Source organism: Phascolarctos cinereus, unplaced genomic scaffold, assembly GCF_003287225.1.
Source record: "Phascolarctos cinereus isolate Bilbo 61053 unplaced genomic scaffold, phaCin_HiC Scaffold_2;HRSCAF=192, whole genome shotgun sequence".
NCBI classification, from domain to species: Eukaryota; Metazoa; Chordata; class Mammalia; order Diprotodontia; family Phascolarctidae; genus Phascolarctos; species Phascolarctos cinereus.
Genome location: NW_027555625.1, coordinates 23,635,892 through 23,654,411, shown reverse-complemented (window position 1 = coordinate 23,654,411; position 18,520 = coordinate 23,635,892). Strand labels below are relative to the sequence as shown.

General features: G+C 49.0%; 1 protein-coding gene across 11 annotated transcripts in view; it reads left to right on the top strand.

Annotated features, from left to right (window-relative positions):
- The window catches only part of DYSF (dysferlin), a 257,583-nt gene that overhangs the window by 88,473 nt on the left and 150,590 nt on the right, over positions 1-18,520 (top strand). For all 11 annotated transcript variants that reach the window (XM_021001176.2, XM_078149256.1, XM_021001178.2 and 8 more), the window contains 9 exons: positions 1,193-1,255; positions 1,762-1,812; positions 3,693-3,723; positions 4,423-4,538; positions 5,749-5,875; positions 7,467-7,570; positions 12,273-12,341; positions 12,690-12,733; positions 17,530-17,612. In XM_021001176.2, coding sequence (XP_020856835.1) covers positions 1,193-1,255; positions 1,762-1,812; positions 3,693-3,723; positions 4,423-4,538; positions 5,749-5,875; positions 7,467-7,570; positions 12,273-12,341; positions 12,690-12,733; positions 17,530-17,612 — 688 coding nt within the window. The remainder of the gene's footprint in view (positions 1-1,192; positions 1,256-1,761; positions 1,813-3,692; positions 3,724-4,422; positions 4,539-5,748; positions 5,876-7,466; positions 7,571-12,272; positions 12,342-12,689; positions 12,734-17,529; positions 17,613-18,520) is intronic.

Here is an 18,520-nt window from a genome sequence, read left to right as displayed (position 1 = left end):
TCCCCTCCCCTCCATTCTCCCGAGTCCTATCAAATGATCTTGTATGTATTTAGCACCTGTTTAGTCTATAATGATACGTGTACATGTTGTTTCCTTGAGGGTGGGGATGTTTCCTTTTTCCTTTGTTCTCAAAGTGCCCGGCACATAGTAGGTGTTCAATAAATACTTCCTGATTTGTTGACTGATTGATGAGACCTATAGTCTCCAAAACCTAGCCTCCAAGGTTCCTTCCAGCTCTGCAACACTGAAGTCTTGTCTTCCTGTGACTGTGAGCTCCTTGAGCACAGGGCTGGCAGCCCAGGGTCATCCACGTTATGGTCACTCATTGTTGGTGAACTTTAAGGGGCTTCCTCTTCCTTGGGGTGGATGTTTCACAGAATCTTAGAAATTTAGGGGCAGTGGGGACCTCAGCCCACAAGTGACCAGAAACTCCTTTTCCCACATCCTGGACAAGAGAGCATTCATTCACTGCCCAAAGAGCTGCACCGAGGGAGAACTAGCCCTTGTCCCGTTTCAGGATGGCATTAATGATTAAGGATTTTAAAAAATGACGTCAAATCTAAATCTGCCTCTTTGTAGAGCTCATTGCTCCTTGTTCTTCTCTCCGAAACTAAGCAGAATTAGACCAATCCTGCTTCCTCTTATGCGTGACAACTTTTCAAATACCTGAAGTCAGTTAGCACGTCTCCCCTGTTTCCCATTTTTCACTATTTCAAAGAAAGCCACTGTGAATATTTTGGTACAGGTAGGTGTTTCCTCCCTTTTAATAATCTCTTCAGGGAGGAGGTGAAACTAGGGCAGGCTGACGACGCTTTATTGCAGGGTGCTGAAATTTACAGAGTGCAAAAATTTAACATATTTGCTCCTTTTGCAGCCAAAAGCCAGTAGAGTGACTAGTTTCCCCTCCTGCTCAACTAAATTTGTCTGAACTCTTAAATGATTTTCACCTCATGAATTACAAAGTTGATTTGTGTTATTTGCCCTTGGCACCAAAATTACTAAGGATATAACTGCAACAAAATTACTTAGGATGTAACTGTGGCTTTTGAGGATACTTGGGTCAAACCGGATGAATGATCTTGTGTGTATTGTATCTCACCAGTCCCACTCCAACCCCCACCTCCTCCTCCTTTCCTCCACCATTGCCCAACTGTGAATAATGACCAGTTCTTCCTTAATGTGTGTTTTACAGACCCTTTTCTTCAATGTCTTTGACTCTCCAGTGGAGCTGTTTGATGAAGTCATCTGTATCACAGTAAGTAGAGGGGTGTGTGTGTGTGTGTGTGTGTGTGTGTGTGTGTGTGTGTGTGTGAGAGAGAGAGAGAGAGAGAGACAGACAGACAGACAGACAGACAGATGGGGGGAGAGAGGCAGGAAAAGAGAGAGAGAAAAAAAGAAAGAGAGAGAGAGAGAGAGAGAGAGAGAGAGAGAGAGAGAGAGAGAGAGAGAGAGAGAGAGAGAAGAGAATACCTGAACATGCATAAAATAACATTGAAGACTGCTGACCATTTTTGTTCAGGATTAAGACAAAGGACATGCATGGGGTGGGGAGTGGCTATCAGATTTTCAGATGGCATAAACCTGGGAGGGATAGATAACCTTTAGGACCAAAAAGATCTCAACCACTCAGAATAACCAGTAAGATGAAATGTAACAGCGATACATGTGGAGTCTTGGGTTTGGATTCAGAATATCGCCTTTGCACGTCCGAGTGGGCTTGACAGCCGTTTTTGTGTGTTTTAATTTTCCCCCTTCTTCCAGGTAGTTGATTCCCGATCACTCAGGACAGATGCTCTTCTTGGGGAGTTTCGGGTAATTTTCGTGTTTGCCTATCACCATCTCTCAATTATCCCTCGAGAGGGGTGTGGATAATCCACAAATCATTTTTCTTTGGCTTTGTAATATACGCCTGTGTGCACACACATGTGCATACTCACACACATACACACACAACTGGATTTCCTGAGCTCCCATTCTCTGAGGCTGAGGATATGCTAGTAAATATTTAACAACCAGATCTCCAAGGAAAAAATACTCACAACATACCTTTAAATTTAATCTGCGTAATTAGTATTTTCTCCTTCACTTTCTTAAGTCTAGACCATCAACAAAACAACATGCCAAGCCCTGACTGGTAGCATTTGCTGATCTTCGAGGTGTAACTACTCACACTGAACATCCCACAATTGGCTTTCATGAGCCGGTTGGAGTTAGCATAGGGGTCTAAATACATGCTTCTAGGGGGAGGGGTAAGGAGTAGAGGAAGGAGGAGGGAGACTGTCCTAGGGCTGGCTCACTGTTCCCCTGTCTGGTTAGGTGATTTAAAAATAGAGTCTTTATGACTGCTAATTCACCAGTAAAGAGATGGAAGGTTTTCATCTCTCATTACTAGTCAAATAAAATACATTTTTATTTTATGGGAGACAATATACCCTAATGCAATTCTAAACATTTGGGGGGGCAGTCTGGTGAAGCCTATGGACCCCTCCTCAGAATCGCATTTTTGAATTCATACAATAAAATTGATAAGATTATAAAGGAAACTACTTATAGTGAAATCCAGTCATGAAAGCATTAAGAAAACAATTTCTCAGCCCCCAGATGAAGACCCCTGCCCTTATGAATAGAATACTGGACATGGAGTCATAAGCTCTTGGGTCTGGAGAGGGAAGGTCCTCAGAAGTCATTTAATCCTATCTCCTCATTCTACAGATGAGAAAACTGAGGTTGGGAAGACCTTGGTGTGAATCCCCGCTTAGGCATTTACCAGCTGTATCATTATGGACAAATCATTTCACTCTCAGCCTTAGTTGGTCCATAAAATGGGGAGAACATGTGGGCACGGTGGCCAGAGGTCCAAGAAGGATCTTGGATTCAGACCTTCCTGACACCTAGTGACTGTGTGACCCTGGGCAAGTCACTTAACCTCTAAGGGCTCCAAAGTAACTTCACATGAATTTCTTACTTGCATTGGTGGGAGGAGTTTATAGAATCATAGATTGAGAGCTGGTGTAGGTCCCTTAAAGACCATGGAGTCTAAACCCCTCATTTTCCAAATAAGGTAACTGAGGTGCAGAGAAATGAAATAACTTTCCTGGGGTCATGAAGCTGATAAGTGGCTAAGGTGGAATTCAAACTCAGGTCTCAGGTCATTCTATCCACTAGCCCATCTTTGTTTCAGCTGCTGCTGAAGTCACAGGTCCAACCTTCCCCAATACAAACAAAGAAAAACATTTGTATGTGTACATACGCATAACATGTACAACATGTACAATATTATGCACATTAATATTACATGCACAAAGTATGTGTAATATAACATTGTGTGTATAAGGCATGTAACAATGCAACATGATGCATCTTACATATACATATATAATGTGCATGCTATATGCATGTGTGTATATTGCACATGTATGTGTTATGTGGGTGTGTATATATATATATACTCTTTGTAAACATTGAAGTGCTATGTAAATAGTATCTATAATTTTATTTCTATCAATAAAATTCTCAGGGTCAATAAATACTAATTTCCACGTCCCTGAAAAATTCTGTCTTACAACATGGACTTATTCCTCACCCATTCTTTAAAATGGAATTTTAATTGCATCTCTAGGCCCACATGCCCTTTGCTCCTCGACCCAGGTTGGGAGGTTAATCATTCATTTTTTTTTTGTTTTGAATTCCAGATGGACATTGGATCAGTTTACGCAGAACCCAGTGAGTTAAAGGGGCCGTCCTGGCCACCTCCCAAGTGGGGGTGCTGGGGAAGGCTTTGGGACCCATATTTCCTGTTCCCTGTGGGCTTCCAAATTGAGCAGAGAAGGATTTGTCTAGGCTTCAGAGTTACAGACTGATAAGGAAGAGGGTCCCCCCACTGATTAATCAGTATGGACACCTCTGCACATAGAAACAGCTGCCCATGGAGTCCTTCCACCCCAGCCTTCTCCATCTAGAATCCCAGGTCTGACAGGGGTCCCTAGGTGTAGTTTAGGGGAGGTTGAGGTTACCCTCCCTGTTGCTATTACCATAGGGCAGGGAGGGTCCCCAATTTTTTAAACACCCCTAAATGACCTGTGGGAGGTCCCCTTCCCAATTCTATTGGCCTCTCTAGCCTGGGACTTCTACTCTGGGGAGTACCTCTTACCTTAAATCCTAACAAGGGTGTTTGCTGGTTAGTAAGAGATAGAAGACCCGAGGTTCCAACATCTGTGACTTCCTTCCAGAACCTAGAGCCTGACTGGTAGCAGGGGTCTGGCTTACGTGACCCACTGGGGACCTCTTAACCCAGCTTCTCTGAACATCCGCCAGGCTTGGAAGTTTGTGTGCAGAGTATTGGGGCAGGACTGTCAGGCACTGAGCCATTATTTTAAGGAGAGGGTGGGGAGGGTGGTCACTAATGGATCCCCTCTCTTATAGGACACGCCTATCTCAGGAAGTGGCTACTGCTTTCAGACCCTGATGACTTCACAGCTGGGGCCAAAGGTTACTTAAAAGTCAGCGTTTTTGTACTGGGTCCAGGAGATGAAGCCCCTGTAAGTACTGACCTTCTCAGGCACATTGGCCTGGCATGCACGGCCACATGTGGCCTGTGGTTTTAAAAGGCTTCCCTTCTTGGCATCATGTCTGTAGCCTGGCACCATACCTGAGGGGCAGCAACTCCCCACACTGAGGGGGAAGCTGAGGCCAGGGAGGAGAGTGACATCCCCTAGGTCACAGAGTGAGTCCTTGGGAGCATAGAAGGAAAACTCAGGGGTTCTGGCTCCCAGCCTAATGTTCAAGGAAGATAACCTAACTGCTCTTCAGCCTGGCAAACCTAATCTCTATGACAGTCCGCCTGCTTATGTTCATTCTGAGCCCTGCAAGCTGAGATGCTCCATGCCCCATCAGAGGATGCGTGTGTTTCTTGTTGTCTTTAGGCACAAGACCCCAACTCTCTCATTTGCCTTTCCAAAGGAGGCAGCTAGGTGGCCCCTGGGATAGAGTGTTGGGTGGGGTGTCAGGAAGACCCTAAGTTCAAACCTAGCCTCCAGTACTTACTAACTGTGTGACCCTGGCAAGTCACCTAACCACTATCTATCTATCTATCTATCTATCTATCTATCTATCCATCCATCTGTCTGTCAGTCTGTCTGTCATCTGTCTTTCTATTGTCTGTCCGTCTATCTATCTTTCTATCATCTATCTATCTATCTATCTATCTATCTATCTATCTATCTATCTATCTAATCTGTCTGTCTGTCTGCATCTGTTTATCTATCTCTGCCTATCTTTGTCTGTCTGTCTTTCCATTTATCTATCTGTCTATCTAATCTTTGTAAACCTTAAAGGGCTTTAAAAATGCAAGCTATCATGATTACTCATCAGCCTCTTAGACTAAAGGTGGCTCCACCCTCCTTGGATGGCCTTTCACCTCTGTCCAATCATTTCATCCTTACAGTAACACCTGTGAAGTGAGCAGGGCAGAGATTATCATCCCTGTTGGACAGATGAGGAAGGAGACCCAGAGTGAGTGACTTGCATAGGCTCACAGCCAGTTAGTGGTAGGACTAGAATAGAACTGTCTTGTCCTAGGCTGGTGCTCCCAGCCTTGGTCTTCTGCTTCCCTCCAGCCCTTTAAAAACAAAACAAAATAAAAAACAACTGGACATCAGCATTCTGCGTCATTCTCACGTCTGCTTGCAAGCCCACCTTACTAACCCATCTTTAATTTGGATCTGGTCTGGCGTTTGCTTGGCTTCCCAGATGGAAAAGAAAGAGTCCATGGAAGACAAGGAAGACATCGAGGGAAATCTGCTCCGTCCCACTGGCTTGGCCCTGCGTGGGGCTCATTTTTGTCTGAAGGTCTTCCGGGCTGAAGATCTGCCCCAGAGTGAGTCTGGGAAGTCTTTTGGAGCTTAGAAGATGGGCTAATGAGAGGGGGCGGCTGAGCTGGGCTAGGGCTGCTGAAGACAAGCCGCTCGTGTCAATGGCTCTTTGAAAGCGGGACAAGGTGGGCCGTGTCTCTTGTCTCTTCCACCACACTTGTGAGATTGTAGCCAGTATCTGGGGAAGCAGCCTGCCTGGGTCCTCTGGGGTTGGCTGGATTCCTTCACAGACAATTTGTCCACTTCTGTTCATAAAGCCCATTGTTTAAGAGAGGATTTCTGCCTGGATTGTGGTCATTGGTAAATGAAAGTGTGTTTGCATTTCTGTCTCAAAACTAAAAAGACCAGGGTTCTAATACTGCCTCTGACACTGTGAGACCCTGGGCAAGCCATTTAATCTCCGCATGCTGTGGTCTAGCCTCTAAGACTCTGAGCTGCTGAGAAGGTGGTGATCTGCCTTGGTGGAGGAAGTTTCCTCATCTGGTAGTTCCCTCTGACGAGGAAATGACAGGTCCAGTCCTGTTGTTATTGTTAGGTGTCACACCAGCAGGATGGCTGGATGGTTTGGGGGGCCTGGCGTCCATGTAGACCCAAGGGGTCACTGCTGAGGCACCAGCAGGCAGGAAAGGGTGCCATATCAGCCTTGTAATAAACACAGCTCCCAAGTTTTCAGGGAAATGTGCTGTCCCTGGGGACACATGATTGCTGACCCAAACTGCTTACAACTAGAACAAGCCAGGCCAGGGCTTGGCTTCTTCCTTTACGGTTGAGAAGCCGCTGCTGCCGCCATGAGCAAAAAGCCTGAACCTGTGTCTGGGGTCTGGGGTTCTGGGGTGGGGAAGAGCGAGGAATGAGCCAGATTCTTGTACAGGGGTGTGAGCACCCACACTCTCCCTCACTGGCAAGCGTCTGGAGTGGCCCCAGCCCTGCCTCGCTTTACCCACAGCCCATCTTAGGATAGGGATGGTGACTTGACCTGTGGGTCACTGGCATACAGAACACGCAGCTGAGAATCCTTCCTTTACCTGTCAGCACCTTCTCTGCAGCTAAGGGAGATGCCTAGAACCCTGAGGGGCTGTGACTTGTCCAGGGTCACACAACCAGTGTGTGTGAGGCAGTTCTTAGACTCAGGTCTTCCTGGCTAACCATCCACAGCCCCACACTGCCTCTCTGCCATGTAGTGATTGCTTAGTCTTTAATTCATTCTTTCTTTCCTTCCTTCATCCATCCATCCATTCATCCATCCATTTATCCACCCATTCTTTTATTCATTCACTCATCCATCCATTCATTTGTTCATTTTTCTATCCATCTGTTCATCCTTCCATTCATTCATCCATCCATTCATGTTTTCATCCATGTCAAAATGGAGCCCCAAGTGTGGGGCCTGTGCGCATATTTGTGTATCTTTTCCCCTGGCCATGGAGAGATAGCATGACATGATAACCGTGATGATAATTAGAAAGACAATGAAGAGAACTTCCATTTCTTAGGTCTAATGAGTGAGACCCTGGGGGTGGGGTGGGGGAGGGCCAAGGATGGAGGGTGTAGAGACTGGACAGAAGAACTGATCCCAGCCTTCTCTTTCCCATCCAGTGGATGATGCTGTGATGGACAACGTGAAGCAGATATTTGGGTTTGAAAGCAACAAGAAGAATCTGGTCGACCCCTTTGTGGAAGTCAGCTTTGCAGGAAAGATGGTAAGGAGGCACCTCTTGGAGGGGGAACAAATCCTGGCTCACCTTGTCTGAATTAAAGCCTGTCTGGCCAGATCCTGTGGGATGTTGGAGGGGGGAGGAGGAAGGAAGGAGAGAGAGGAGAGGAGAGGAGAGGAAGGGAGAGAGAGAGACAAAGAGGAGAGAGAGACAGACAGAGACAGAGAGACAGAGGAGAGACAGAGAGAGAGGGAGGGAGGGAGGGAGGGAGAGAGAGAGAGAGAAAGAGAGAGAGCGAGAGAGAGGGAGGGAGAGGAGACAGACAGACAGACACACAGACACACAGACACACAGACACACACACACCATTTGTCAAGAGTCCATTAGGTGCCAGACACTGAGCTGAGTATAGGGAGTACACAGACAGGAGTAGGACGTTTCTGATCCTCAGGGAACTCACGTACCATTGAGGGAAGGGAGGTGAGGGGGATAACATGTATACACACAAGTAAATACAGCATATGTACAAAATCCATATGAATTCTCTCTCTTTTTTTTTTTTGATGGGGAAGGGGAGAGTGCTGGCGCAGTTGGGTGGGGGAGGGGTATGGATTAGGAAAACCCTCTGAGAGGTGGCACCCAAGCTGAGTGCTGAACAGAGGTTGACTGACATTTAAAGAGATGGTCATGATGGGAACAGTCTGGACAAAGGTAGAAAAGTGGGAGATGGGAGGTAGCTAGGTGGTTCAGTGGATCATCTGCTGAGTAAAGGGCTGGGAGTCAGGAAGCCAGAGTTCAAATCCTGCCTTGAGTACTTCTTAACTCTGTGACCCTGGACAAGTCACTAACCTCCCATCTCTCAAATAGGGATGATAATAGCCCCTACCTCACAGGGTTGTTGTGAGAATCAAGGAAGGTAACCTGGTAATAGCTTTGCATACCTTACAATGCTCTATAAATGTTGGCTGCTTGGTGGCGATGATTTAATTTAGGGAGAACAAAAGCAGGGAGGCCAGTTTGGCTGGGATGTGGACTCTGTGTGTGTGTGTGTGTGTGTGTGTGTGTGTGTGTGTGTGTGTGTGTTACATGAACTAAGTCCAGGAATTGACCTTAGGGCTGGATTATAAAGATTTTCACTGCCAAGGGATGGGCTATTTTATTCTAGAGGCACTAAGGAGCCTCTGAATCTTTTTGAGGAGGGGAGTGACTCAGTCAGATCTGTGTTCTGAGAATGTCGATGCCGCAGCTCTCTGGAGGCTGGATTGGAGAAAGTATTATTGTAGATAAAAATTTTTCCAACTTTGCCATTTTTCTTCCTGCTTCTCTGAGTAGGAAGTACCAGTCTCATTGGGCAGACAGAGAAACTGAGGCCAAAGTGATTAAATCATGAACTCATAGATCTAGAAGGAAGCTCAGAGGCTTCATTTTCCAGGGAAGGAAACTGAGGCTCCAGTCAATATATGGGCTCTTGGTAAAGATCTATAATAGGCTGACTGAAGTGGCTGGGGCTAGGAGAGGTGAGTGACTTGTTCAAGGTCATGCTGGTAGTAAGTGTCAGAGATAGGATTTCAGCACAGGTCCTCCAACTCCCAAGCCAGCATTCTGTTGTAGCAGGCTCCCCCCCCCCCCACCCAGCAAGTCCTTGGTAGTCACAAACTTCATTTCTAGACCCTGGTCCTATTCCCTCTCCATTGACTGCCTCTCTGAGGCCCCGGCAATGTTTAAAGTGCCCCTACAACCCACACTCGAGTTTCCACTCCTCCTTTTTCCAACTCTAATAATCTTTATTGACGTGAATATAGCACTTCTGAGGTTGCAAAATTTTATGTAGATGGCTCACAATAACCCTGGAGGGATCTTATTCTCCCCATTTTCTAAATGACGAAACTGAGCCTCAGAAATGATCTGCCTGTAGACACAAAGCTGGCCGGAGGCGGGATGCAAATCCAGGTCTTCCTGGGTCTAGCACAGCGAGCTGACTCCAAACCTAACACCCTCTCAACCCTGTCCAGCTGCTTATAGGTGGGAGAGGCGTGGGACGAAGAACCTTGGAGGGAGGGGCTACCCGGCTGTGTGACACTGGGCCGCTCAGCCCCCCTCTCTGGGCCTTGGCAGCCTCACCTGTGTCGGGAATGCTCTGCAAGCAGGTTCCTTCCAGCTACCTCCCAACAGGCCTCCCTCCGCCCCATAGATTTTTGCCTGCCATGCTCATGTCTGGGGAGGAAGGCAGGGGCCGAGGCGCGCGCATGGGGGTAGTGTCCGCCTGTGTGATGTGGCTTTTTGCAGACGCTGGGGCCGCCAAGATGTTACAGCAGGAAGCTCACCTGCGGGGAGCCGGGAGCCGGGGGCCAAGCTTTCCCTCTCTCCAGAGGAAGGAGGGGGGCGGGCGGCCAGGACTTCCCCTGCTGAAACTCCATCCCGTTCCCCCTTCCTCTGCCCCCGGGGCTCCTCACCCCATGTCTCCAGGCCCTGCCTTCTCCTCACATCGACTGCTCCCCAGTTTGTAAGCCTTTGGGTAGCTCGCAGGAGGGGCTTTGGCCACACGCTTGACTCTAAAGCTGCCGACCTGCAGAGCTCCCCACCCCGGCCCCCCATATGCCTCCCCTGTCTCTGTCCCTGCTTTCCTTCTGCCCTCTTTGTGTAGATATGCATGTCCTTCTATCTGTAGTGGGCTGTGTGTGTGTGATGGAAAATCATAGCCCGCGCCTGTCACTCTGTGTGTGTCTACATGGAACATATGTTTGCATGTGTGATGTCTGGGTACTAAGCGCTCATGGTCGCTGTATGAGGTGTGTGTATCAGCGTGTGTCTGTGCTGGGGACATGTGATGTGTGTGCTTTGCTCAAAGCTGCGGCCTGCCTGTCCCTCTGTGTTTGGATGGGGCTGAGGCCACCCCCCCCACGCTCCCCCCCTTTCTGGCTTTCATAGCTCCTGCGTGGAGCCCCCAAGGATGCTGAGCCCCGCCCCGCCCCGCCCGGTCCCGGCATCATCCTCAGCAGTTCCCCATCTGCACACATCGTGGTGCTGCTGTCTAAGGAACAGCCCGGGCAAAGGCGGGACCTGGAGGCTGCGGAGACAGCCCAGCCGAGCCCAGGAGAGCTGTGTGCACCCCGCCTGGCGCTGCTCCGCCGGGGTGGCCGCAGAAGTTTGTAAAGAGACCCCCAAAGGAGAGGAGCTGTTCAGGACATGCGCTTGGAGGGGAGGGCGGAGCCGTCAGCCCCCTGCGGTCCCCCATTGTTCTCCTTGTGCGCAGGGGTTGGGGCCGTTTGCTGTACGGGGCTGGCCCTTGTCCCCTCGTCCCCACGTCCGCACAAGCAGGGCCCGTCACAGATTCTCGCTCCCTGCCCAGGGACGTTGGAAATCCTTTGGAGTGACAAGGCCTCTGCTCTGGCTCATGAGAGAACAGAACCCCGGGGTCCCTCCAACCTCTCCTTATAAAGCCTTCGTTCCACAGAACCAGGGATGGAGGCTCGCGCGCCCCTGGACGCTCCAGCCCTGCCGTGGCGTCGCGGACACTTTACAATAGCATTTCTTGAGTGACTTAAGGCCTGCAAAGCTCTTTACAAATACCATCCCCTTTGGTCCTCACAACCACCCTGGGAAGGAGGTACCATGATTATCCCCATTTTACAGATAGGGAAACTGAGGCAAACAGATATTATGAGACCGACTGAGGCACGATGTGAACCCAGGTCTTCTTGAGTCCAAGTCCAAAGCTCTATCTACAGTGCCACTTAGTTTCCTAGAGTCAGGACACCCACCACTCCACCCCCACAGATCACGGAGCAATGTCATCCAGGTGGAGGTGGGTCGGGCAAGAGGAGAGGCGTCCAGTGTGATTCAGGGCCTAGGGGCAAGGCTTAGTGCCCAGAATGTTGGAGGGGCTGGTCATGCTATCCTGGAAAAGAGTTGGGGTGGGGGCGGCAGAAGGACTTTGGATGAAGGGCAGTTGTGGAAGAGACTGGTCCTGTTCTGCTTGGTCCTGGGGCAGGGGCAGAGGATGGACGTGGGGGACAGGCGGGTGTAGGCTGGGGGTCAGTAAAATCGTGCCCGCGGTGGAGTGGTCCGGGCAGGAGGTGGTGGTTTCTCCAGCTCTGGAGATCTTTGGGTGGAGGCTGGGATCTGGAGACTCTTACTAAGGTCCAGCCTCTGAGGTCCCAGCATTCAGTGATTCTGGGATGGGACCTGGCCCAGCGTCGGCCTTGTAACTGGGGAAAGATTTCAGTCCGCTGGAGGCCTGCAGACCACTTAGAAGGGTCCAGAGAAACCACTACACGCTAGGGCTGGTGTTGAGGGAGGCAAAGGGCAGGACCCAAATACTGTTTTCCAAGGTCCTGATGCCAGACACATGACCATCCTTGAGAGTTCTGGCTTGGGAGTCAAAAGACCGGTTCAAAGTCTTGCGCGCACACTTTCTTTCCTGAGTGATGCCAAGCAGGCACTAAGGGATACAGAGAAAGACAAAAACCAGTCCCCGCCCTCGGGGGACTGGTTCAGTTTAATGAGGGAGAAAACTTGCAAACAAACAAGCTTAGGCAAGATAATTAGGAGATAATCAAGGGAGGGAAGGCTCTAGAACTAAGAGGAACTGGGAATGCCTTCTTGGACAAGATGGGATTTTAGCAGGGACTTGGAGGCTGGCAGGGCAGCCAGGTGGTGTTGCTGTAGACACACTCCAAGGCTCTGTTCAGCCCAAAGTCTTATGATTCCAATACCATGACCATTCCTTTGCATTTTATTTTTCTAGCTCTGCAGTAAGATTTTGGAGAAGACAGCCTATCCTCAGTGGAACCAGACTATCACACTGCCAGCCATGGTGAGAGGGCTTGAGGAAGCGCGGGGCTACCGGGGGGGGGGGGGGGGGGGGGGGGGGGGGGGCTTCTGTTTTCCTGCTCTCCTCAGTCCCCAGGTGGGCTTAGTGGTAGAGAATTCTGGTCCCAGCCGGCCCTACTTTCACCCTCTCCATCTTCCTGAAGCCCTTGGCCAACCCACTGGTCTCACCCCATTTGGCTAGATTAACCCAGGAGGTCAAGGTCATTGGCCGACTGTCTGAGCTAACCGGCTCCTTTCCTTGACCAAGGGCTCCCAGGGTGCTCCACAGGGCTGCTCGAGTTCCTTTTCCAGGAGAACCGGATCACTCAATGCTTCTCTCCTCTTTCCTCAGTTTCCCTCAATGTGTGACAAGATGAAGATTCGGATCATGGATTGGTGAGTGCTTTGTCTCTGAACTGTAGAATTTTTAGAGCTGGAAGCTTCTGGGGATAATTGAATTTTATGAGTATTTTTTAATGTCTACTCAATTCAATTCAAGTATTTATTAATCACCTACTGTGAGCCAGGCACTGTGCCAGGTGCTGACAAGGGATGCTCATTTATTTTTCATTGTATTTTATTTTTAAATTAATAAGCAGTTATTTTCTCTCTTTCCCATCTACCTTCAATTTAAAAGAAAAAAAGAGAAAAAAAAAAACAAATCCCTTGTTAAAAATATGCATTGTGAAGCAAAACCAATTCCCACATTGTCTGTTCCAAAAATGTATCTCATTCTGCATCTTGACAAGTGATATTTATATAGTGCCTTTTAAAGACTACAGCATATTTTACATAATTTCTTCACTGGACCCTCCACAACCCTGTGAGGTAGGTACCCTAGGCGTCATATACCCATTTTACAGATGAGGAAATTAAGTCCAAGAGAGAGTAAATGCTTTGCTCATGGTGACAGTGGTACTAACTGCCGGAAGTCACATAGGGAGGAAGTGTGGTATGGTAGGAAGAGCACTGGGTTTAGAGCCAGAGAACCTGGGTTCAAATCCTACTTTGGGCCTCTCTGGATCTCCGTTTCCTCATATGTAAAATGAGGAGGTTAGACTCATTGGCCTCTGAGGTCCCTTCCTACATCTATGATCCTGACAGAGCACAGATCTCTCTCCCACCTCCACTAGCAGTTCTTTATGCCTGAAATGCACTTTCTCCTCATCTCCATCTCTAGATAGCCCTAGTTTCCTTAAAAACTCAGTTCAGCTGCCACCAGATCCCCCTTCCCTCCCTAGCTGCCCATCTCCTTCCATCCCCAAACCATCTTGTATTCATATTCAAATACACACACACACACACACACACACATAAAGGTTGCATTTGCTCAAGTAGAATGGAAGCTCTTTGAGGGCAAAACCTGTTTCACTTTTGTCTTTGTACCCCTAGCACCTAACACAGTATTTGGCACACTGTAGATACTTTGTAAATGTTTGCTGTTCGATTGATTTAAATCCAGTTCTTCCTGCTTCCACGTCTAGCACTCTAGCCACCATACTATGCTGTCTCTTCATACAGAAGCATGGTTCTTCCTTCCCTTTGGGAGCTCAAAGCCTAGCTTGAGATGAAAGGCACATACATGGCATCTACACAAACACACATGCATACTTGACAGTACCAAATGGCTTACAAACAAAGGCTCGATGGCCACTGGTCGGGGATATTATGGATGAGATTCTTGGTCAAAGACAGGTTGAGTTTGATGGTCTCTGAAGACCTTACAATTCTGACATTTGGTGATTCTGTAGTACTAAGCTGAAGAGTACAGATCTTACTGTGGTAGACCGGAGCTGCCAGGAAAGCCTTTCTGGGGAAAGTAGGGACAAGATCTAGACCTGGAAGCATGGGGTAGGATTTTTGGACAGGCAGAGAGGAAAGGAGAGGGCATGGCAGGCGGGGGACTCAGCTTGAGCAAAGATGCTGAGGTGGGCATGAATATGAGGCTATGTGGAATAAGGAGAGCCCTCTGGCTGGAACAGAAGGAGGGATATGTTGGGGGAAAAGGGGAAATAAGATTAGGCATGTGGGCAGGGTGTGGGCCAGATGAAGCAGGTCTTGTCAAAACTAGTCTGAGAAGTTTGGGCAGGATGTGATGAAGGTTAGAGAGCCAAGGAAGCCATCCCCGTGTCGAATGGACTGCAGAATCTGGGTCACCACTTACAGGGCATGTTCCATTCAGTTTGATTCTATTAGCCTTTGTTAAGCACCTACTATGGTCCAGGCACCGTGCTGGCTACTGAGAATACAAAGACAAAACAAAACAGCTCCTACCTGGGGAAAAAAGCACAGCTAAGGCTGTGTACATGAGGTGAGCCACAAAAGGAGGAAAGGGAGGAGGACGGAGAGCATTCCAGGCATGGCTTGTGCGGAGGCATATGGGTCGGGGATGGAATGTCGTTTGTAGGGGGACAGCAAAGAGGTTGGCTTGGCTGGTCTACAAAGGTTTTGCAGCTGGGAAAGGCATGTTTAAAGTAGAGTTTTAGGAATCATAAGAATTCCCCTTGGACTGGAGGGGACTTCTAGAGGTCCTCATTTCTGGCCCCTTGCCCCTGGGTTGGGCCACATTCCAGCCACCCCAGGTGGAAAGAAGCATCCCTTGTGTGTCCCTGAATAGCCTCGCCAATGGGGACTCCCTGGTTTTCCTAGGGCCCGGGTCACAGGACCTCCTAACAAGGAGGACAGGGTTAGGAGGGAAGAAAAAAAAAAGATTCCGGCTCACCACAGAGCCGTTCAGACATGTGCCAGGTTCACAGGAATAAAGAAAACAGCTTGTGGGAGTCTTAAGAGAAAATCAAAATGAAAACGGGAGGGAGTTCAGCGGTGGGGAAGAGTGTTCTGGGGCCCAACCACTGGTATGTGCCACTGGGAAGTGGTCTGGAGGAGCCGGAGCTCTGGGCCTTGAGACATCTCTTCCTTGCAGCTAATTGTGTGTGTGTGTGTGTGTGTGTGTGTGTGTGTGTGTGTGCTGAGTTGTGTGCTTTTTGTGTAAGTGTGAACAGTTGGGGTTTCTGTGTGTTTGCTTGGGTGTGGACATGCAGGCACGCCTGTCCAGCTTGTGTCCATAGCTGGGCATGTCTGTATGTGCCTCTGTATTGGTGTGTGAATGTCCCTGTGTTGCATGCATCGTACGTCTCTGGGCTATGTGTGTGTGTGTGGGGGGACTGGTCTGTGGACTACGCAGGTTTGGCTATGTGAGTTTGTGTCTCTGTGTTGTGTGTACATTGCCTTTCTCCGCACTGCTTGTATGGTGGTGTGTGTGTCCGTGTTTTGTGACTGCATGTGTCCTGGACCACGTTTGCGGATGTGTTGTATACAGTATGTGACTGGTTAGAAGCTGTTCACAATGACTGGCTCTGGGCTGAGTTTGTTGTGTAGGTCTCCACAGCGTACATTGTGTCTTTGTGTGTGTGCTACGGACACTGCCCATCTCTGGGTTGTGTTTAGGTCTATTTGCATTGACTGTCTCAGGGTTGTGTCTGTGGGGTGGGATGTGTGTGTGTGTGTGTGTGTGTGTGTGTGTGTGTGTGTGTGTGTGTTCAGCATATAGCATAGCCCTGATACATTACGGGCCCGTAGCCGGGGGTTTTTGGTCAGGCCTGGGAGTCATTTTTATTGTGAATCTATTTTGAGATCTTTGGCATTTTCCAAACCCCCCCCCCCAAACCCTCAAACCTATGTCTTGGCCAGCAAGTTTCCTGCCTCTGCAAGCTGCCCTCTCCAAGCCGCAGGCTGCTTTCTTCCCAGCACACTCAGATAAACTCGGGGTGACCTGGCTCCTGGAAGCACGCTGTCTTCCAGGGGGTCAATTTTCCAGTTTCTTGGTTTTCTTTATTTTTTTTCCTCCTCCTGGCCCAGTTAAACCAGAAATCCAATTCTCCTGAAAGCCTCCGTCTTGCCCTAGGAGCTGGTTGCTGGTTAGGGTACAGGCCCTTGGTGTGGTAGATGAAGCTGGGTTTAGAAATACTTTTGGCGATGGGGAGCAGGGGGGAGCCGGACAATCTTCTGATCTGTCCTGGGAACCAGCTTGGGAAAAGCTGGTGTTCAAGGCTGGGGGCAGAATTCACTTCTCCCTGGCCTACTTTTTTCTCCTTCTGGAGCCTGGAGTTGGAATCTTTAAAAAACCCAAACACTGAATTACCTCCCAGAGAAAGTGTTGATCCAGGGAGTGGAGGGGGGAGGAAGAGGACAGGAATGGAGAGATGGAGAGATAAAGACACAGAGAAAAAGGCAGAGGCAAAGATGGAGAGATGGGGAGAGAGGAATCCTGAACAAGCACCTACTATGTGCCAGGCTGTATGCTAGGCATTTACAAATATTATCTCCTCTGATCCTCACAACCTTATGAGGCAGGCACCTTAATTATCTCAATTTTACAGCTGGAGACACTGAGGCAAACAGAGGTCCACTGACTTGCCCAGGGTCACACAGCTAGTAAGTGTCTGAAGGTAGATTTGAACCCAGGTCTTCTTGATTCTAGACCTAGCACTCTATCAGAAAGAGACAAGGGGAGAGAGAGAGACAGAGACAGAGACAGAGAGCTAGAGACACAGAGAGAGAGAGAGAGAGAGAGAGAGAGAGAGAGAGAGAGAGAGAGAGAGAGAGAGAGGGAGAGAGAGAAAGAGAGAGAAAGAGAGAGAGAAAGAGTCTTTGTTTAAGGAATGCTTCATTCTTAGGGGTTCAAAATATAGAAGAGATAGTTACTACCATGAGGGAACTCCCATTTGGATGGGGTGATAAATTTGTAATCAACAGAATTATCAAAGTCCTTAGAGAGGAAGGGTCAGAGGGAATGGGTGTGCCCAAATCACTCACCTGCTTAAACCTTCACTGGCTCCCTATGGCCTCTGGGATCAAAAACAAATTCCTTAGCCCTTGAAATCAACTAATCAATCAATGAACAAACATTTATGATGTGCCTGCTGTGTGCCAGACAATCAGGAATGTTGTAGAACAGTATAAAGAACACTGGCCTCGGCAAGGATCTTAGCTCGTGTTTGCCTCAGTTTCCTCATCTGTAAAATGGGCACACAAGTGGCGGTATTGTTGTGAGGCTCAAATGTAACCAAAGCCCTATTTGAATGCGCCCTATTATTTTCATTTCCGTAGCCTGTGGAGTGGGCAGCTTGGGAGACCCTCCCTCCCTCTCCCCATTCCCCGGGGCTAAAGGTTTTTCTGGAACCTCATTCTAGGGATCGCCTCACTCATAACGACATCGTGGGCACCACTTACCTGTGTATGTCGAAAATATCTGCAAGTGGAGGAGAAATAGAAGGTGAGTCCTCTCCTGCCTCTCTTCTCTGCGTCCCTTCTTCCTTCTTCTCTGCCCCTGGTGCTGGGTGGGACCGAGAGCTGTGGCTGGGGTATTTCTGTGCCCCTGTCTGCTGGGGAAACTGCTTCCGAGGGAGCTCTCTGGTGCCTCGCCCCCACCAGCCTCGCTTCTAGTTTGAGAAGTTTCAGAAAGCCCCGTCTGGCTGGACATCCCCAGGTACCCAGTAAACATTCATTAAGTGCCTACTGCGTACCACTTAACTGCGCTAAGAGCTGGGTCCAACTTATGTGACCTTGGGCAAATCACTTACTTACTCTCCCTGGGGCCTCGGTTTCCTCATCTGTAAAATGAGGGGATTGAACTAGAATGACCTTGGAGGTTCCTCCTAGCTCTGGAACTGTGATCTCTACCCTTCCCTGCCATGATCTGTCTCAGGCAATGCTCTCCCCCTGAGAGGGGGCAGCCTAGAAATGCAGACGACTCTATCTGTTTAAATGAGGTCCAAGGGCTCTGTGTGGTTTCCAAGACTGCAGATAACCCCACGCTTGGCGTGACCCATGTCGCGGTCCCTGGCTGTGGCCAAGGGCGGCGTCTCAGAAGGTTGCCTGAGACGATGCTCCTCCGGCTGCTTGCAGTTCTTTAATTTCCGAGGTGTTGCACCTGTGGTGGGTGTGTTTTTGCCGCTAGATGGTGTGTGTGTCAAGGGTCTCTGGGAGCATCAGCATCTCTGTCAGATGAGAAGCCAGGCTCGGCCTGCCCCTTCAGAAGGGAGCAACTCAAAGCCCCCAACTCCCTTCTCTCCCCGCTTCAGCTCCTACAGGAGGGACCTTCATGGACAGTCAACGAGCCACCCCCAGAGGCAGCCGGGAGCTCGTGAAGTGGATCTCTTGTACAAAAGTGTCTTGTTGCTC